The sequence below is a fragment of the Oncorhynchus nerka genome, linkage group LG15 (genome assembly GCF_034236695.1).
Source record: "Oncorhynchus nerka isolate Pitt River linkage group LG15, Oner_Uvic_2.0, whole genome shotgun sequence".
Classification (NCBI taxonomy): Eukaryota; Metazoa; Chordata; class Actinopteri; order Salmoniformes; family Salmonidae; genus Oncorhynchus; species Oncorhynchus nerka.
The window spans coordinates 77,229,097-77,249,608 of NC_088410.1; the positions used below are offsets into that span (position 1 = coordinate 77,229,097).

At 45.9% G+C, this 20,512-nt stretch overlaps 1 protein-coding gene across 2 annotated transcripts in view; it reads right to left on the reverse strand.

The window, feature by feature from the left end:
* Nucleotides 1-20,512, reverse strand: part of suclg2 (succinate-CoA ligase GDP-forming subunit beta) — a 130,872-nt gene that overhangs the window by 93,139 nt on the left and 17,221 nt on the right. For both annotated transcript variants that reach the window (XM_065001906.1, XM_065001907.1), the window contains exon 2: nucleotides 1,772-1,913. In XM_065001906.1, the coding sequence (XP_064857978.1) occupies nucleotides 1,772-1,913 (142 nt within the window). The remainder of the gene's footprint in view (nucleotides 1-1,771; nucleotides 1,914-20,512) is intronic.

Sequence of the window (20,512 nt, forward strand, 5' to 3'; positions counted from 1 at the left end):
CACTACAGGACAACAGAGAGAGAGAGACAGCTCTAGAGCCACTACAAGACAACAGAGAGAGATAGAGAGAGAGAGAGAGACACTACAGGACAACAGAGAGAGAGAGACACTACAGGACAACAGAGAGAGAGAGACAGCTCTAGAGCCTTTACAGGACAACAGAGAGAGAGAGACAGCTCTAGAGCCACTACAAGACAACAGAGAGAGAGAGACAGCTCTAGAGCCACTACAAGACAACAGAGAGAGAGAGACAGCTCTAGAGCCACTACAGGACAAGAGAGAGAGAGAGAGAGAGAGAGACACTACAGGACAACACAGAGAGAGAGACAGCTCTAGAGCCACTACAGGACAACACAGAGAGAGACAGCTCTAGAGCCACTACAGGACAACACAGAGAGAGACAGCTCTAGAGCCACAACAGGACAACACAGGGAGAGCTCTAGAGCCACTACAGGACAACCCAGAGAGAAAGAGCTCTAGAGCCACTACAGGACAACACAGAGAGAGAGAGAGAGAGCTCTTGAGCCACTACAGGACAACACACAGAGAGAGAGAGAGCTCTTGAGCCACTACAGGACAAGACAGAGAGACACAGCTCTAGAGCCACTACAGGACAACACAGAGAGAGCGAGAGCTCTGGAGCCACAACAGGACAACACAGGGAGAGCTCTAGAGCCATTACAGGACAACCCAGAGAGAGAGAGCTCTAGAGCCACTACAGGCCAACACATGGAGAGAGAGCTCTGGAGCCACTACAGAACAACACAGGGAGAGAGAGCTCTAGAGCCACTACAGGACAACAGAGAGAGAGAGAGCTCTAGAGCCACTATAGGACAACACAGAGAGAGAGAGCTCTAGAGCCACTACAGGACAACACAGAGAGAGAGCTCTAGAGCCACTACAGGACAACAGAGAGAGAGAGAGCTCTAGAGCCACTACATGACAACACAGAGAGAGAGAGCTCTAGAGCCACTACAGGACAACACAGAGAGAGAGAGCTCTAGAGCCACTACAGGACAACAGAAAAGCCCATTGTGTTGGTAGAGATAAACAAGAGATTACATCAGCCAAAGGTTCTGGCCAGAGTAGGTCTGCCGAGGGCTCAGTATTTGGGCCCCGTCCATCCAGCTGGCCCACTCTCTCAGCGCTGAGAGAGCACGACAGGGACTGTCACAGAGATATTACACCTCCTCCTTCGTTTATCTTGGCCTGCATCAACGCCAAACCACTGAGAAAACCCCTGGCAGACCATTAGCACCCAACATCTCACTGGACAAAAACAATGTGCCAGAGATGGGCCGTCAAGGACACTGAATTATAACTTGTGTGTGTGTTAAAAGACAGACCGAGTGATACAGTGAAAGAGAAAGTGAAAAGAGAAAGTGCGTGAAAATAATTAACATGGTTGAGTGGGGTGATGAGAAGAGCCTGCATGATCACAGAGCACAATGAACTTGGGCCCCGCTCCCAAACACACCTCGTACACACACACCATTAAACTTGATAACACTTCAGCCAGGATGAACCACAGCAATTTGCACATCTGGAAGAGAGCTGGCTGGGGATTGCTATGCAAAGAGAGCTGAAACAAAGTCACAGTGTCAGGACACTTCTCAAACAAGCTGCAGTACAGAAACACCACAATCACCACCAGTATTGTTTGATAAACTAAATAAATGCCACTTCTTCAACCTGCATATTGTACATATAGTTCTAGTGTGAATGCTAGGGTCAGTACTCTGCAGTGTGTGTTAGTATGATAGCCACTCACTGAGTCTCTTGGCGGCCTGCAGGGCGTCGGGAGGATTGTCAGCCACGTAGAAACGCTGGACAGTCACCCCACTCTCCTGCATCAGCTTCTTGCTCTGGTACTCCTGCAGGTTCAGCCAGCGCCTGGAACTCACCCGTGCACACTGCAGACAGAGAGAGAGAATGGTTGACATTTTTTGATAAAGTAACCAAGTATTTCACTGAAGAAGTAACTAGATAAACACCCAGTAGCTAAAAGGAATCCAAAATCAGGTAACGCAGCTGTTGATGACAACTTTAATATAATGAGAAATAAAACATGGTTTTCTATGCCCCTCAAATGTAATAGTACTAGGGACTAACACTAAACAGGCACAGGTTTTCTGTGAGGCGTAGTAGTGGGATTAGGATCCCCAATTATCTGCCACCAAGACAGTGGTTTCTCTTACTGGGGTACAAACAGGAATCAAAACACAACAAATAAAATACGTAATGTACTGTATATAGCACTACATTTACATTACAATCGAGTAATTTAGCATCCAGAGCAACCCACAGCCAGTGGATTAATCTCAAGATAGCCAGGCGAGACAACCACGTATAACACATAAGTACATAATACAATACAAAAAAAACATACAAATGTCTGTGTGCATCTTCACAGTCCCCATTGTGACGTAAGGTGTTATTTTATCATTTTTTAAAATGTAGTTTTATTACTAGCTTACCTGTTACCTGGCGTGTTAACTGGGGTGTTACCAGGGGTGTTACCAGGGGTTGCAGAGAGTTCCATGTAGTCATGGCTCTATTGAATACTGCACGTTTCCCAGCCTCTGTTCTGGACCTTGGGACTGTGAAGAGACCTCTGGTTGCATGTCTTGTGTTCTACCGATGAGTGTCTGAACTATGTGCCAACTGCTTGAACAGATGGCTCGGTACCTTCAACACCTCGCACAAAGACCAGTAGTGATGAGGTCAATCTCTCCTCAACTTTGAGCCAGGTGAGACTGACAGGCATGTTGGCATCCTTGCTGCCAGCCTGAAAATGTCATTCCTCTAATGACATGTTTTAAATGAAGCCAACATGCGCAAAGATGTCTTTACACTGCACAAGCTGTTGTTTGAACATCTGGTTACATTCAGGAATGATCAATGGAGCCCAGATGTTCTTCAAGGTTTGACTGACTCTCAGTTAGAGGAATAGCCATACCAGGTGTTTCTGATAAAGTCTTGTTTACATTCAGGAATGATCAATGCAGCCCAGATGTTCTTCAAGGTTTGACTGACTCTCAGTTAGAGGAATAGCCAGGTGTTTCTGATAAAGTCTTGTTTACGTTCAGTTCTCCAGGGTGCACTCATTCCATTTCCGTCTCTCAGTCTTGCCCCCGTTTTTCCTCCCCCCCTCTCCCCCATAATGAGACAGGCTATGTTAAAACTGTTTGCTCAGTCAGCAAATGCAGCAAGGCTGTCAAGCTCCAGCTGTTAGCACTATTAAAAAGACATTGGGTTTTAATGTGAGACACTTGTGTTAAGGTTGGACTCCCTCAGTGTTGTCAGGTCGGCCCATTACCCTGAGTGTGTGCATTCACAGTGCAGTCAGTCTGTTTTCCTTAACAATGTGAAAGGCTGCTGCAATTCTTAATTGTGACATTAAAAGGGACGACTGTGACGAGTCAAGTGTCTTGGTCATGGAGAGTGTCATTTTGGCTACCTTCCTCTGCTGATAGGAGGACTCAGGCAGTCTAGCCTAAAGACTACTTCTGTATTGCAGGAGTTACATGACAGATTCTGCCTCTGGAAAAGCAGCAAACCATAGTGTTCATCATCTCCAAGTCTCAAGGTTATTTGTGCAAATTTGAAATAATTTCTCCTTCCTTATTCTGTCCCTGCTTAAGAGCTTGTGTGTGGGCCAGAAGGCGTAATCCTGTCCTGATCCACTACAAGACATGCTGATGAATAATGAAGGCCTCCTCAAGTGCAACAAAGTCTGAGGGGCTGATCAAACAAGTCGTATTTCAGACATCCTTTAAAACATGCATACTGACAAGGAAAGGTTGGCTGAAGGCTGATACCGAGGAGAAGAAGGGGAGGGGCTTCTGCCATCTGACTTAGTGGTGAGAGTGGTATGACAAGGCCAAGCCGTTACTCTCAAAACAGAGCTGCCTGGGAGCTCTCCATCATTCATGAGAAGAGGAGAGAAAGGGGATACAGGCGAAGAGCACTAGGTCACTTCGCTGAGCATCCACAACTAATTTGAGTGGAGGAACTCTGAACTGAGCAAGGAAACAACACCATCAAGAACTGGGCCTACTGTAAGGCTTACTGAAATCAATATGTTAAAATCTACGAATCTAGTCATCCATTCAATTAGTTTGATTTCAAAGTTGTTTCTGAAGAAAAGGGTAGCATATAGGTGCATTCATAGAAGGTACATCATCCGTAGCCCTCTCTGGTCAACGGCATGATTGGTGAATGGTGTTAAGAGTAACCTTAACTTTCTGGCGTAGTATTGTATTAGCATGCATTGTTCACTGCTACCACTTTCCGGGTAAGGAGCACTGGAGACTTCATTAGGGCAGAAAAGCAGAGCTTCCATAGAAGGTACAGCAGTATGCTGATTGGTCTCCCTCACATCACTGAATAACGAGGGTCATTTGTGGGTCATTTCCTGTGTCTCTGCCTGGAATGAAGTGAGTTTCACATGTATGCCTAGTTGTATTTCTTTCAAGGGGGTGTCAGACGTTCTACTGTGAAACAAGACCATGCGACAGCCCCATGGCAGTGGCACACTGGCACTATGCCCTATATATAACAGTATAACAGTTCAATGACAGGGCAACAGATTTTTATACAGCCTCACAACAGCATTTAATATGAAGTGCTTTTCACTTACACTGCCTCAATTCAAAACCCTTCTGTTGACCTAAGTTGAGCAGTGCATTTACCCACACTTACGTTGCTGGACACCACAAACAGAGCAAAGAGGAGCTGCTCATGAGTCTCTGGAGTCTCTAAAAACACAGCAACAACCAGTTTTCAGTGTGATGGATTGTTCCTCATCTTGTAGTGCGAGGTGTTGCATGTTATAAAGTGAGTGAGGGGGGGCACAGTGTTGTATGTTAGAGTGAGCTGGTGAGTTGTGTGTGGGGAATATCTGACCATTGTCCTTGTTTAAAGGTGCCACATACCTTCTCTCTCATGCCCACTTCACTATGAGGCAAGCAGAAACAAGTTTCTTGTCCTTTCCTTATCTATCTAGTGTGAGGTTATCTCTGGGACTGCCTATGCAGTCACCTTGTAGTCTGAACACTAGCTGTGTGTGTGTGGTGTCAGGGTTAACATTAGGAAGATGTGCTGGTCAAATGTCCAGCACCACCATTTTCTTTTACCAGACATTTTGAGAAATGTGCAAAACTTGATTATGGTGTCCACCCACAGCGCTAAGAATGGCAAAAATCACATTTAGATTATGGTACTTAATGTTACACATGTTACTTCCGGGTTGGAGCGAGCCGGTCGCATCCGCGCTTCGGTCTGCAGGTTGTATAACTTTTTCATTACATTTCATTACATTTCATTATAGTACAACGGTCTGATTTGTCTAATCTTAGAAATTTCTTCTTAGCTAGCTACATAGTCGTCGTTGTATCAAAGATAATTGCGTAATTATCGTATTTCGTCGTCTCCTATCTGCCCAACACGTTCACCGTCTACCGTAGCACTGTAGTAACTATCACACTCAACTGAACGACTTGATTAGTGTAGTGTTAGCTAGCTACATAGTTGTCTTTGCTGTCTTCGTATCCAAGATAATTGTGTAGTTTAGAGTATGGAGTCTTAGAGTGATAATTGCGTTATTATCGTATTTCGTCGTCCTCCTATCTGCCTAGCAGCTAGCCAGCTAGCATACGTTCACCGGCTACCGTAGCACTGTAGTAACTATCACACTCAACTGAACGACTTGATTAGTGTAGTATTAGCTAGCTACATAGTTGTCTTTGCTGTCTTCGTATCCAAGATAATTGTGTAGTTTAGAGTGTGTAGTCTTAGAGTGATTATCTTAATTCACAGAGGTTAGCTAGCCAGCTATTTTGTCGTCCTTAACGTAGGAGACACTCCTAGCTAGCCAATAGCCAGCCAACGTCTACTGAATAGAACTTTCGCATTCGGTCGCATTCCGCTTCGCTCCACAGGTAGTATCACATTTTCATTTCATTTAATTTCATTACAGTCCCAACGGTGTGATTTGTTTGATCGTAGCTAGCTACATAGCTAGCTACATGCCGTCTTTGTTTCAAAGATAATTGTGTAGTCTAGAGCGATTTTCTAGGTTAGCTAGCCAGCTATTGTCGTTCTCCCTAACGTAACGTAACCAACACTGCTAGCTAGCCAGCTAGCTCAGCAGCATTGTAGAAACTTCACACTCAACGGTACGACTTGATTAGGGTAGTGTCAACAACGCAGCTAGCCTACCCCAGCAGTACTGTATCATTTTAATCATTTTAGTCAATTAGATTCTTGCTACGTAAGCTTAACTTTCTGAACATTCGAGACGTGTAGTCCACTTGTCATTCCAATCTCCTCTGCATTAGCGTAGCCTCTTCTCTAGCCTGTCAACTATGTGTCTGTCTATCCCTGTTCTCTCCTCTCTGCACAGACCATACAAACGCTCCACACCGCATGGCCGCGGCCACCTAATCTGGTGGTCCCAGCGCGCACGACCCACGTGGAGTTCCAGGTCTCCGGTAGCCTCTGGAACTGCCGATCTGCGGCCAACAAGGCAGAGTTCATCTCAGCCTATGGCTCCCTCCAGTCCCTCGACTTCTTGGCTCTGACGGAAACATGGATCACCACAGACAACACCGCTACTCCTACTGCTCTCTCTTCGTCCGCCCACGTGCTCTCGCACACCCCGAGAGCTTCTGGTCAGCGGGGTGGTGGCACCGGGATCCTCATCTCTCCCAAGTGGTCATTCTCTCTTTCTCCCCTTACCCATCTGTCTATCGCCTCCTTTGAATTCCATGCTGTCACAGTTACCAGCCCTTTCAAGCTTAACATCCTTATCATTTATCGCCCTCCAGGTTCCCTCGGAGAGTTCATCAATGAGCTTGATGCCTTGATAAGCTCCTTTCCTGAGGACGGCTCACCTCTCACAGTTCTGGGCGACTTTAACCTCCCCACGTCTACCTTTGACTCATTCCTCTCTGCCTCCTTCTTTCCACTCCTCTCCTCTTTTGACCTCACCCTCTCACCTTCCCCCTACTCACAAGGCAGGCAATACGCTCGACCTCATCTTTACTAGATGCTGTTCCTCCACTAACCTCATTGCAACTCCCCTCCAAGTCTCCGACCACTACCTTGTATCCTTTTCCCTCTCGCTCTCATCCAACACTTCCCACACTGCCCCTACTCGGATGGTATCGCGCCGTCCCAACCTTCGCTCTCTCTCCCCGCTACTCTCTCCTCTTCCATCCTATCATCTCTTCCCTCTGCTCAAACCTTCTCCAACCTATCTCCTGATTCTGCCTCCTCAACCCTCCTCCCTTTCTGCATCCTTTGACTCTCTATGTCCCCTATCCTCCAGGCCGGCTCGGTCCTCCTCCCGCTCCGTGGCTCGACGACTCATTGCGAGCTCACAGAACAGGGCTCCGGGCAGCCGAGCGGAAATGTAGGAAAACTCGCCTCCCTGCGGACCTGGCATCCTTTCACTCCCTCCTCTCTACATTTTCCTCCTCTGTCTCTGCTGCTAAAGCCACTTTCTACCACTCTAAATTCCAAGCATCTGCCTCTAACCCTAGGAAGCTCTTTGCCACCTTCTCCTCCCTCTTGAATCCTCCCCTCCCCCTCCTCCCTCTCTGCAGATGACTTCGTCAACCATTTTGAAAAGAAGGTCGACGACATCCGATCCTCGTTTGCTAAGTCAAACGACACCGCTGGTTCTGCTCACACTGCCCTACCCTGTGCTCTGACCTCTTTCTCCCCTCTCTCTCCAGATGACATCTCGCGTCTTGTGACGGCCGGCCGCCCAACAACCTGCCCGCTTGACCCTATCCCTCCTCTCTTCTCCAGACCATCTCCGGTGACCTTCTCCCTTACCTCACCTCGCTCATCAACTCATCCCTGACCGCTGGCTACGTCCCTCCTGTCTTCAAGAGAGCGAGAGTTGCACCCGTTCTGAAAAAACCTACACTCGATCCCTCCGATGTCAACAACTACAGACCAGTATCCCTTCTTTCTTTTCTCTCCAAAACTCTTGAACGTGCCGTCCTTGGCCAGCTCTCCCGCTATCTCTCTCAGAATGACCTTCTTGATCCAAATCAGTCAGGTTTCAAGACTAGTCATTCAACTGAGACTGCTCTTCTCTGTATCACGGAGGCGCTCCGCACTGCTAAAGCTAACTCTCTCTCCTCTGCTCTCATCCTTCTAGACCTATCGGCTGCCTTCGATACTGTGAACCATCAGATCCTCCTCTCCACCCTCTCCGAGTTGGGCATCTCCGGCGCGGCCCACGCTTGGATTGCGTCCTACCTGACAGGTCGCTCCTACCAGGTGGCGTGGCGAGAATCCGTCTCCTCACCACGTGCTCTCACCACTGGTGTCCCCCAGGGCTCTGTTCTAGGCCCTCTCCTATTCTCGCTATACACCAAGTCACTTGGCTCTGTCATAACCTCACATGGTCTCTCCTATCATTGCTATGCAGACGACACACAATTAATCTTCTCCTTTCCCCTTCTGACGACCAGGTGGCGAATCGCATCTCTGCATGTCTGGCAGACATATCAGTGTGGATGACGGATCATCACCTCAAGCTGAACCTCGGCAAGACGGAGCTGCTCTTCCTCCCGGGGAAGGACTGCCCGTTCCATGATCTCGCCACCACGGTTGACAACTCCATTGTGTCCTCGTCCCAGAGCGCTAAGAACCTTGGCGTGATCCTGGACAACACCCTGTCGTTCTCAAATAACATCAAGGCGGTGGCCCGTTCCTGTAGGTTCATGCTCTACAACATCCGCAGAGTACGACCCTGCCTCACACAGGAAGCGGCGCAGGTCCTAATCCAGGCACTTGTCATCTCCCGTCTGGATTACTGCAACTCGCTGTTGGCTGGGCTCCCTGCCTGTGCCATTAAACCCTACAACTCATCCAGAACGCCGCAGCCCGTCTGGTGTTCAACCTTCCCAAGTTCTCTCACGTCACCCCGCTCCTCCGCTCTCTCCACTGGCTTCCAGTTGAAGCTCGCATCCGCTACAAGACCATGGTGCTTGCCTACGGAGCTGTGAGGGGAACGGCACCTCAGTACCTCCAGGCTCTGATCAGGCCCTACACCCAAACAAGGGCACTGCGTTCATCCACCTCTGGCCTGCTCGCCTCCCTACCACTGAGGAAGTACAGTTCCCGCTCAGCCCAGTCAAAACTGTTCGCTGCTCTGGCCCCCAATGGTGGAACAAACTCCCTCACGACGCCAGGACAGCGGAGTCAATCACCACCTTCCGGAGACACCTGAAACCCCACCTCTTTAAGGAATACCTAGGATAGGATAAAGTAATCCTTCTCTCCCCCTCCCTCCCCCCTTAAAAGACCTAGATGCACTATTGTAAAGTGGCTGTTCCACTGGATGTCATAAGGTGAAAGCACCAATTTGTAAGTCGCTCTGGATAAGAGCGTCTGCTAAATGACTTAAATGTAAATGTAAATGTAATCTTAACAGAACATGCAGGCAGGGTAGCCTAGTGGTTAGAGCGTTGGATTAGTAACCGAAAGGTTGCAAGTTCAAATCCCCCAGCTGACAAGGTACAAATCTGTCGTTCTGCCCTTGAACAGGCAGTTAACCCACTGTTCCTAGAACGTCATTGTAAATAAGAATTTGTTCTTAACTGATATAGAAAGAGGGGAGATCTAATATGCAACAACTAGCATGGTTTACTAATATGACTAGGATTGTGCCTTTGGCTACTGGACTTAAAAGAACTGCTTCCACAGATAGGGTGTGATGTTGGCCAGGCTACATTGAAGCAAGGTAAGACATGCCTCATACTATGTGGTAAAACTTTCAGGTTTCCAACAATGAAGTATATGTTTTCAAACTGCATACTGCCTCCAGCTCATTGCAAAGTGGTGTGTGACGCGCTGATGTAGCCTATGTACTGTAGCCTACTGTATGCTGATGTAGCCTACGTATGTACTGTATGCTGATGTAGCCTACGTATGTACTGTATGCTGATGTAGCCTACGGTATGCTGAAGTAGCCTACGTATGTACTGTATGCTGATGTAGCCTACGTATGTATGTACTGTATGCTGATGTAGCCTACGTATGTATGTACTGTATGCTGATGTAGCCTACGTATGTACTGTATGCTGATGTAGCCTACGTATGTACTGTATGCTGATGTAGCCTACGTATGTACTGTATGCTGATGTAGCCTACGTATGTACTGTATGCTGATGTAGCCTACTGTATGCTGAAGTAGCCTACGTATGCTGTACTGTATGCTGAAGTAGCCTACGTATGTACTGTATGCTGATGTAGCCTACGTATGTACTGTATGCTGATGTAGCCTACGTATGTACTGTATGCTGATGTAGCCTACGTATGTACTGTATGCTGATGTAGCCTACGTATGTACTGTATGCTGATGTAGCCTACTGTATGTGTACCTACTGTATGCTGAAGTAGCCTACGTATGTACTGTATGCTGATGTAGCCTACGTATGTACTGTATGCTGATAGCGTACTGTATGCTGATGTAGCCTACGTATGTACTGTATGCTGATGTAGCCTACGTATGTACTGTATGCTGATGTAGCCTACGTATGTACTGTATGCTGATGTAGCCTACGTATGTACTGTATGCTGATGTAGCCTACGTATGTACTGTATGCTGAAGTAGCCTACGTATGTACTGTATGCTGATGTAGCGTACTGTATGCTGATGTAGCCTACGTATGTACTGTATGCTGATGTAGCCTACGTATGTACTGTATGCTGATGTAGCCTACGTATGTACTGTATGCTGATGTAGCCTACTGTATGCTGATGTAGCCTACTGTATGCTGAAGTAGCCTACGTATGTACTGTATGCTGAAGTAGCCTACGTATGTACTGTATGCTGATGTAGCGTACTGTATGCTGATGTAGCCTACGTATGTACTGTATGCTGATGTAGCCTACGTATGTACTGTATGCTGATGTAGCCTACGTATGTACTGTATGCTGATGTAGCCTACGTATGTACTGTATGCTGATGTAGCCTACTGTATGCTGAAGTAGCCTACTGTATGCTGAAGTAGCCTACGTATGTACTGTATGCTGAAGTAGCCTACGTATGTACTGTATGCTGATGTAGCCTACGTATGTACTGTATGCTGATGTAGCCTACGTATGTACTGTATGCTGATGTAGCCTACGTATGTACTGTATGCTGATGTAGCCTACGTATGTACTGTATGCTGATGTAGCCTACTGTATGCTGATGTAGCCTACTGTATGCTGAAGTAGCCTACGTATGTACTGTATGCTGAAGTAGCCTACGTATGTACTGTATGCTGATGTAGCGTACTGTATGCTGATGTAGCCTACGTATGTACTGTATGCTGATGTAGCCTACGTATGTACTGTATGCTGATGTAGCCTACGTATGTACTGTATGCTGATGTAGCCTACGTATGTACTGTATGCTGATGTAGCCTACGTATGTACTGTATGCTGAAGTAGCCTACGTATGTACTGTATGCTGATGTAGCGTACTGTATGCTGATGTAGCCTACGTATGTACTGTATGCTGATGTAGCCTACGTATGTACTGTATGCTGATGTAGCCTACGTATGTACTGTATGCTGATGTAGCCTACGTATGTACTGTATGCTGATGTAGCCTACGTATGTACTGTATGCTGATGTAGCCTACGTATGTACTGTATGCTGATGTAACCTACGTATGTACTGTATGCTGATGTAGCCTACGTATGTACTGTATGCTGATGTAACCTACGTATGTACTGTATGCTGATGTAGCCTACGTATGTACTGTATGCTGATGTAACCTACGTATGTATTGTATGCTGATGTAGCCTACGTATGTACTGTATGCTGAAGTAGCCTACGTATGTACTGTATGCTGAAGTAGCCTACGTATGTACTGTATGCTGATGTAGCCTACGTATGTACTGTATGCTGATGTAGCCTACGTATGTACTGTATGCTGATGTAGCCTACGTATGTACTGTATGCTGATGTAGCCTACGTATGTACTGTATGCTGATGTAGCCTACTGTATGCTGATGTAGCCTACTGTATGCTGAAGTAGCCTACGTATGTACTGTATGCTGAAGTAGCCTACGTATGTACTGTATGCTGATGTAGCGTACTGTATGCTGATGTAGCCTACGTATGTACTGTATGCTGATGTAGCCTACGTATGTACTGTATGCTGATGTAGCCTACGTATGTACTGTATGCTGATGTAGCCTACGTATGTACTGTATGCTGAAGTAGCCTACGTATGTACTGTATGCTGATGTAGCGTACTGTATGCTGATGTAGCCTACGTATGTACTGTATGCTGATGTAGCCTACGTATGTACTGTATGCTGATGTAGCCTACGTATGTACTGTATGCTGATGTAGCCTACGTATGTACTGTATGCTGATGTAGCCTACGTATGTACTGTATGCTGATGTAGCCTACGTATGTACTGTATGCTGATGTAGCCTACGTATGTACTGTATGCTGATTTAGCCTACGTATGTACTGTATGCTGATGTAACCTACGTATGTACTGTATGCTGATGTAGCCTACGTATGTACTGTATGCTGATGTAACCTACGTATGTACTGTATGCTGATGTAGCCTACGTATGTACTGTATGCTGATGTAACCTACGTATGTATTGTATGCTGATGTAGCCTACGTATGTACTGTATGCTGATGTAGCCTACGGTATGCTGAAGTAGCCTACGTATGTACTGTATGCTGAAGTAGTCTACGTATGTACTGTATGCTGATGTAGCCTACTGTATGCTGATGTAGCCTACGTATGTATGTACTGTATGCTGATGTAGCCTACGTATGTACTGTATGCTGATGTAGCCTACGTATGTACTGTACGCTGATGTAGCCTACGTATGTACTGTATGCTGATGTAGCCTACGTATGTACTGTATGCTGATGTAGCCTACGTATGTACTGTATGCTGATGTAGCCTACGTATGTACTGTATGCTGATGTAGCCTACGTATGTACTGTATGCTGATGTAGCCTACTGTATGCTGATGTAGCCTACTGTATGCTGATGTAGCCTACTGTATGCTGATGTAGCCTACGTATGTACTGTATGCTGAAGTAGCCTACGTATGTACTGTATGCTGATGCAGCCTACTGTATGCTGATGTAGCCTACGTAGGCATGTACTGTATGCTGATGTAGCCTACGTATGTACTGTATGCTGATGTAGCCTACGTATGTACTGTATGCTGACGTAGCCTACGTATGTACTGTATGCTGACGTAGCCTACGTATGTACTGTATGCTGACGTAGCCTACGTATGTACTGTATGCTGACGTAGCCTACGTATGTACTGTATGCTGACGTAGCCTACGTATGTACTGTATGCTGACGTAACCTACGTATGTACTGTATGCTGATGTAGCCTACGTATGTACTGTATGCTGATGTAGCCTACGTATGTACTGTATGCTGATGTAACCTACGTATGTACTGTATGCTGATGTAACCTACGTATGTACTGTATGCTGATGTAGCCTACGTATGTACTGTATGCTGATGTAGCCTATGTATGTACTGTATGCTGATGTAGCCTACGTATGTACTGTATGCTGATGTAGCCTACGTATGTACTGTATGCTGATGTAACCTACGTATGTACTGTATGCTGATGTAGCCTACGTATGTACTGTATGCTGATGTAGCCTACGTATGTACTGTATGCTGATGTAGCCTACGTATGTACTGTATGCTGATGTAGCCTACGTATGTACTGTATGCTGATGTAACCTACGTATGTACTGTATGCTGATGTAGCCTACGTATGTACTGTATGCTGATGTAGCCTACGTATGTACTGTATGCTGATGTAGCCTACGTATGTACTGTATGCTGATGTAACCTACGTATGTACTGTATGCTGATGTAGCCTACGTATGTACTGTATGCTGATGTAGCCTACGTATGTACTGTATGCTGATGTAGCCTACGTATGTACTGTATGCTGTATATGCTGATGTAAATGTAGTTTACGTATGTACTGTATGCTGATGTAGCCTACTCTATGTATGTACTGTATGCTGATGTAACCTACGTATGTACTGTATGCTGATGTAAATAACAAATGTACTACTGATGTATGTACTGTATGCTGATGTAGACCCTACGCTGATGTCAACTGTATGCTGATGTAGCCTACGTATGTACTGTATGCTGATGTAACCTACGTATGTACTGTATGCTGATGTAGCCTACAGTGAAATGTACTGTATGCTGATGTACAAAAAACGTATGTACTGTAACAAGATGTGTAAAGAAATAAAACAACAGTAAAAGACAGGCTATGTACTGTATGCTGATGTAGCCTACGTATGTACTGTATGCTGATGTAGCCTACGTATGTACTGTATGCTGATGTAGCCTACGTATGTACTGTATGCTGATGTAACCTACGTATGTACTGTATGCTGATGTAGCCTACGTATGTACTGTATGCATTTTTTAAATGTAGTTTACAAAATGTTTGCTGTTTGACATGGTGTAGCAGCAGCTCTTGTGCTGTGACAGATTTGGCGGGTGGTGGGTGGGACACAATGCAAATAGCCTGGTTAGCCAATGTGCGGGAGCACTGGTTGGTCGGCCCAATTGAGGTAGTATGTACATGAGTGTATAGGTAAAGTGACTATGCTTATATGATAGAGTAGCAGCAGCGTAAACAAGGTGTTTGGGGGGCAAATAGTCCGGGCAGACATTTGATTACCTGTTCAGGAGTCTTATGGCTTGGGGGTAAAAACTGTTGAGAAGCCTATTTGTCCTTGACTTGGCACTCCGGTACCGCTTGCCATGCGGTAGTAGAGAGAACAGTTTATGACTGGGGTGACTGGGGTCTTTGACCATTTTTAGGGCCTTCCTCTGACACCGCCTGGTATAGAGGTCCTGGATGGCAGGCAGCTTAGCCCCAGTGATGTACTGGGCCATATGCACTACCCTCTGAAGTGCCTTGCGGTCAGAGGCCGAGCAATTGCCATACGACACACAGGTTAAAAAACACTATTACGCAATGGGATTTTTTTCTTCTCACGGAGAATTGGCCGGTGCCAATTATTTATAGGCTTTTCTAAAAGATAAAAAAAACATTAAAAACTGGCTAACGAAACCCTAGTGTGTGTCAGGGCTCTACGCTGACCCCTTTTTTTTTTACACAGAGCACACAACGAAGGTATTTAGGACTAAAATGTCGCACTGTAGAGCCCTGTGTGTGTGTGTGTTATATTATAGCTAGTGCACACACTGAGTGTTAGGAAGTCAGCAGAAAGAGCCTACAGTGTTTTGGCCTAATAACGCCTGCCTCTTAAAAATAATAACATTGTAAATCAAATCAAATCCAATTTTATTTGTCACATGCACATGGTTAGCAGATGTTAGTGCGAGTGTAGCGAAATGCTTGTGCTTCTAGTTCCGACAATGCAGTAATAACCAACAAGTAATCTAGCTAACAATTCCAAAACGACTACCTTATAGACACAAGTGTAAGGGGATAAAGAATATGTACATAAGATATATGAATGAGTGATGGTACAGAGCGGCATAGGCAAGATACAGTAGATGGTATTGAGTGCAGTATATACATATGAGATGAGTATGTAAACAAAGTGGCATAGTTAAAGTGGCTAGTGATACATGTATTACATAAGGATGCAGTAGATGATATAGAGTACAGTATATACGTATACATATGAGATGAATAATGTAGGGTATGAAACATTATATTAGGTAGCATTGTTTAAAGTGGCTAGTGATATATTTTACATCATTTCCCATCAATTCCCATTATTAAAGTGGCTGGAGTTGAGTCAGTGTGTTGGCAGCAGCCACTCAATGTTAGTGGTGGCTGTTTAACAGTCTGATGGCCTTGAGATAGAAGCTGTTTTTCAGTCTCTCGGCCCCAGCTTTGATGCACGTGTACTGACCTCGCCTTCTGGATGATAGTGGGGTGAACAGGCAGTGGCTCAGGTGGTTGTTGTCTTTGATGATCTTTATGGCCTTCCTGTGACATCGGGTGGTGAAGGTGTCCTGGAGGGCAAGTAGTTTGCCCCCGGTGATGCGTTGTCCAGACCTCACTACCCTCTGGAGAGCCTTACGGTTGTGGGCGGAGCAGTTGCCGTACCAGGCGGTGATACAGCCCGACAGGATGCTCTCGATTGTGCATCTGTAGAAGTTTGTGAGTGCTTTAGGTGACAAGCCGAATTTCTTCAGCCTCCTGAGGTCTGTGTGGGTGGACCAATTCAGTTTGTCTGTGATGTGTACGCCGAGGAACTTAAAACTTACTACCCTCTCCACTACTGTTCCATCGATGTGGATAGGGGGGTGTTCCCTCTGCTGTTTCCTGAAGTCCACAATCATCTCCTTAGTTTTGTTGACGTTGAGTGTGAGGTTATTTTCCTGACACCACAGTCCGAGGGCCCTCACCTCCTCCCTGTAGGCCGTCTCGTCGTTGTTGGTAATCAAGCCTACCACTGTTGTGTCGTCCACAAACTTGATGATTGAGTTGGAGGCGTGCGTGGCCACGCAGTCGTGGGTGAACAGGGAGTACAGGAGAGGGCTCAGAACGCACCCTTGTGGGGCCCCAGTGTTGAGGATCAGCGGGGTGGAGATGTTGTTGCCTACCCTCACCACCTGGGGGCGGCCCGTCAGGAAGTCCAGTACCCAGTTGCACAGGGCGGGGTCGAGACCCAGGGTCTCGAGCTTGATGACGAGCTTGGAGGGCACTATGGTGTTAAATGCCGAGCTGTAGTCGATGAACAGCATTCTCACATAGGTATTCCTCTTGTCCAGATGGGTTAGGGCAGTGTGCAGTGTGGTTGAGATTACATCGTCTGTGGACCTATTTGGGCGGTAAGCAAATTGGAGTGGGCGTGGAGGTAGGGTGGAGGTGATATGGTCCTTGACTAGTCTCTCAAAGCACTTCATGATGACGGAAGTGAGTGCTACGGGGCGGTAGTTGTTTAGCTCAGTTACCTTAGCTTTCTTGGGAACAGGAACAATGGTGGCCCTCTTGAAGCATGTGGGAACAGCAGACTGGGATAGGGATTGATTGAATATGTCCGTAAACACACCAGCCAGCTGGTCTGCGCATGCTCTGAGGGCGCGGCTTGGGATGCCGTCTGGGCCTGCAGCCTTGCGAGGGTTGACACGTTTAAATGTTTTCCTCACGTCGGCTGCAGTGAAGGAGAGTCCGCATGTTTTAGTTGCGGGCTGTGTCAGTGGCACTGTATTGTCCTCAAAGCGGGCAAAAAAGTTATTTAGTCTGCCTGGGAGCAAGACATCCTGGTCCGTGACGGTGCTGGTTTTCTTTTTGTAATCCGTGATTGACTGTAGACCCTGCCACATACCTCGTGTCTGAGCCGTTGAATTGAGATTCTACTTTGTCTCTATACTGACGCTTAGCTTGTTTGATTGCCTTGCGGAGGGAATAGTTACACTGTTTGTATTCGGTCATGTTTCCAGTCACCTTGCCCTGATTAAAAGCAGTGGTTCGCGCTTTCAGTTTCACGCGAATGCTGCCATCAATCCACGGTTTCTGGTTTGGGAATGTTTTAATCGTTGCTATGGGAACGACATATTCAACGCACGTTCTAATGAACTCACACACCGAATCAGCGTATTTGTCAATGTTGTCATCTGACGCAATACGGAACATATCCCAGTCCACGTGATGGAAGCAGTCTTGGAGTGTGGAATCAGATTGGTCGGACCAGCGTTGAACAGACCTCAGCGAGGGAGCTTCTTGTTTTAGTTTCTGTCTGTAGGCAGGGATCAACAAAATGGAGTCGTGGTCAGCTTTTCCGAAAGGAGGGCGGGGCAGGGCCTTATATGCGTCGCGGAAGTTGGAATAGCAATGATCCAAGGTTTTTCCAGCCCGGGTTGCGCAATCGATATGCTGATAAAATTTAGGGAGTCTTGTTTTCAGATTAGCCTTGTTAAAATCCCCAGCTACAATGAATGCAGCCTCTGGATATATGGATTCCAGTTTGCAAAGAGTCAAATAAAGTTTGTTCAGAGCCATCGATGTGTCTGCTTGGGGGGGAATATATACGGCTGTGATTATAATCGAAGAGAATTCCCTTGGTAGATAATGTGGTCTACATTTGATTGTGAGGAATTCTAAAATCAGGTGAACAGAAGGACTTGAGTTCCTGTATGTTGTTGTGGCCACACCACGTACCGTTAACTATAAAGCATACACCCCCGCCCCTCTTCTTACCAGAAAGATATTTGTTTCTGTCGGCGCAATGCGTGGAGAAACCAGCTGGCTGCACCGTCTCCGATAGCGGCTCTCCAGTGAGCCATGTTTCCGTGAAGCAAAGAACGTTACAGTCTCTGATGTCCCTCTGGAATGCTACCCTTGCTCGGATTTCATCAACCTTGTTGTCAAGAGACTGGACATTGGCGGGGAGAATGCTAGGGAGTGGTGCACGATGTGCCCGTCTCCGGAGTCTGACCAGAAGACCGCTTCGTTTTCCCCTTTTTCGAAGTCGTTTTTTGGGGTCGCCGGCTGGGATCCATTCCGTTGTCCTGGGTGAAAGGCAGAACGCAGGATCCGCTTCGCGAAAGTCATATTCTTGGTCGTACTGATGGTGAGTTGACGCTGCTCTTATGTTCAGTAGGTCTTCTCGACTGTATGTAATGAAACCTAAGATGACCTGGGGTACCAATGTAAGAAATAACACGTAAAAAAAACAAAAAACTGCATAGTTTCCTAGGAACGCGAAGCGAGGCGGCCATCTCTGTCGGCGCCGGAAGTTCACATGTAAAATGAGAAGTGGTGTTGGCTCTCTGTGGACTCAACAGAAAGGAGACATCTTTAGGATGGAATGGGCTGCTTTTCAGAGCTAACATTGGCTTGAGAGTTCTTCACATTAAGTAGATCATTAACCGGCTAGCATGAGTTGGCACAATAAAACCAGTGGAGCTCAATATTAATCTGACCATTTCTGACAAAGTCTGCTGAGGAGAAAAAAAGTTATTTTCAAACTCATTTTAATTTCTGGCAACTTGAAAAACACCACCTTAAATAAGCAGCTGTCGTGGACCTGGTGAACAGTTGGAGAGGGGGAGCAGAAAATACTTCAGAGCGATTAGGGATGACTCCTCTCTGTCACCAAAGAGGGAGAAAAGGGAGGGGAAAAGGAGAGGAAAAGATCCTAAAACAACAGCTGCTGAATGCGAAGTGGGGCTGGCGGTGTCCCTCCAGGCACTGACAGTTACCTTGTGACAAACAATACAGGAGTGGGATGCCAACAGCACTTTATCCCCAGTACACTGACTGAGAGACCCACATACCAGTACACCACTGTAATACCAAGGAAGGACTAAAGCCACACTTTACCCTGCCACGCTCATAAATAGCCCTTTTATCCCATTGCCTGTTCTCTCAGTCTGAAGGGAGTTATTGATGTGGATTTCTCTTCCCCACAATGGAACCACGTGCAGGAATGCATGATTAGTAGTGCTGGGAATTGCCAGTGACCTCACAATTCGATATTATCACGATACTTTGGAGCGGATACGATATGTATTATGACTCATGATTCTATATGTATTGCGATTCGATACTGCGATTTTATTGCGATGTGATGTTCCAATTGCTCACCATATGTCTGCTGTAGAGAGACAAAAGAGCATGAGAATCAGTCATGGAAATTAAAGGTCTGAAAACATGTTTGCTCACTTTTTAAAAAGAAGATAAAGAACAAGGCGAAGGGACAACTAGCGCTAGCTAACGCTACCCACAGTAGCAATTTAAAAAAATAAAATACTAATTGATACTTGAAGTCAAATATCAATATAATATCATCCAAAAATAATATCACGATATATAACTATCGATTATTTTCACCAATCACTAATAGGGTTGGGAGGAATGCAGATACCGTCCTAATGTTTCTGTACCGTTCCGGGTATATGGTATTACCGAATGTGCACACAAGGGGCGCTGGTTCAGCTTTTTGTTGTTGTTATGGTATCAAAAATCATACCGTCTATATTTTGAAATATACCATTTATACTGTATACCGGGGTATCACCCAAGCCTAATCACTAATGATTAGTGTTTAATTGGTCACAGGAAATGCTAGTGTCAACATTTGAAATGCTGAGGCACCAGCATTAACAGTGTTGTTGCAATACCAGTATCGCGATACTACAATACCAGATTTTCCATAGCAAAAAAAGAAAACACGAAGCAGACTGAGCTCTATGGTCCTTTAAAACCTACTTAAGTAAAATATTGTGCTATAGCTTGCAAAATAAAACAAATGTGACTGTTCTTTCCAACAATTAGGAGAAATGTAGTCCGCTTCCTGTTCTGCTTCCTTTGTTTCCTTACGTCTTAGTATCGAAATACTGGTATTGTGACAACACAGCGTGAGAGCGTTTATATGCTTGCCATTCCTATTCTCTTTGAAAGTAGGATATTCTCTGGCACATATGTTTGAGCTTTGCAGGATTACCTTTCATTCTATTTAATTTCCTGTTT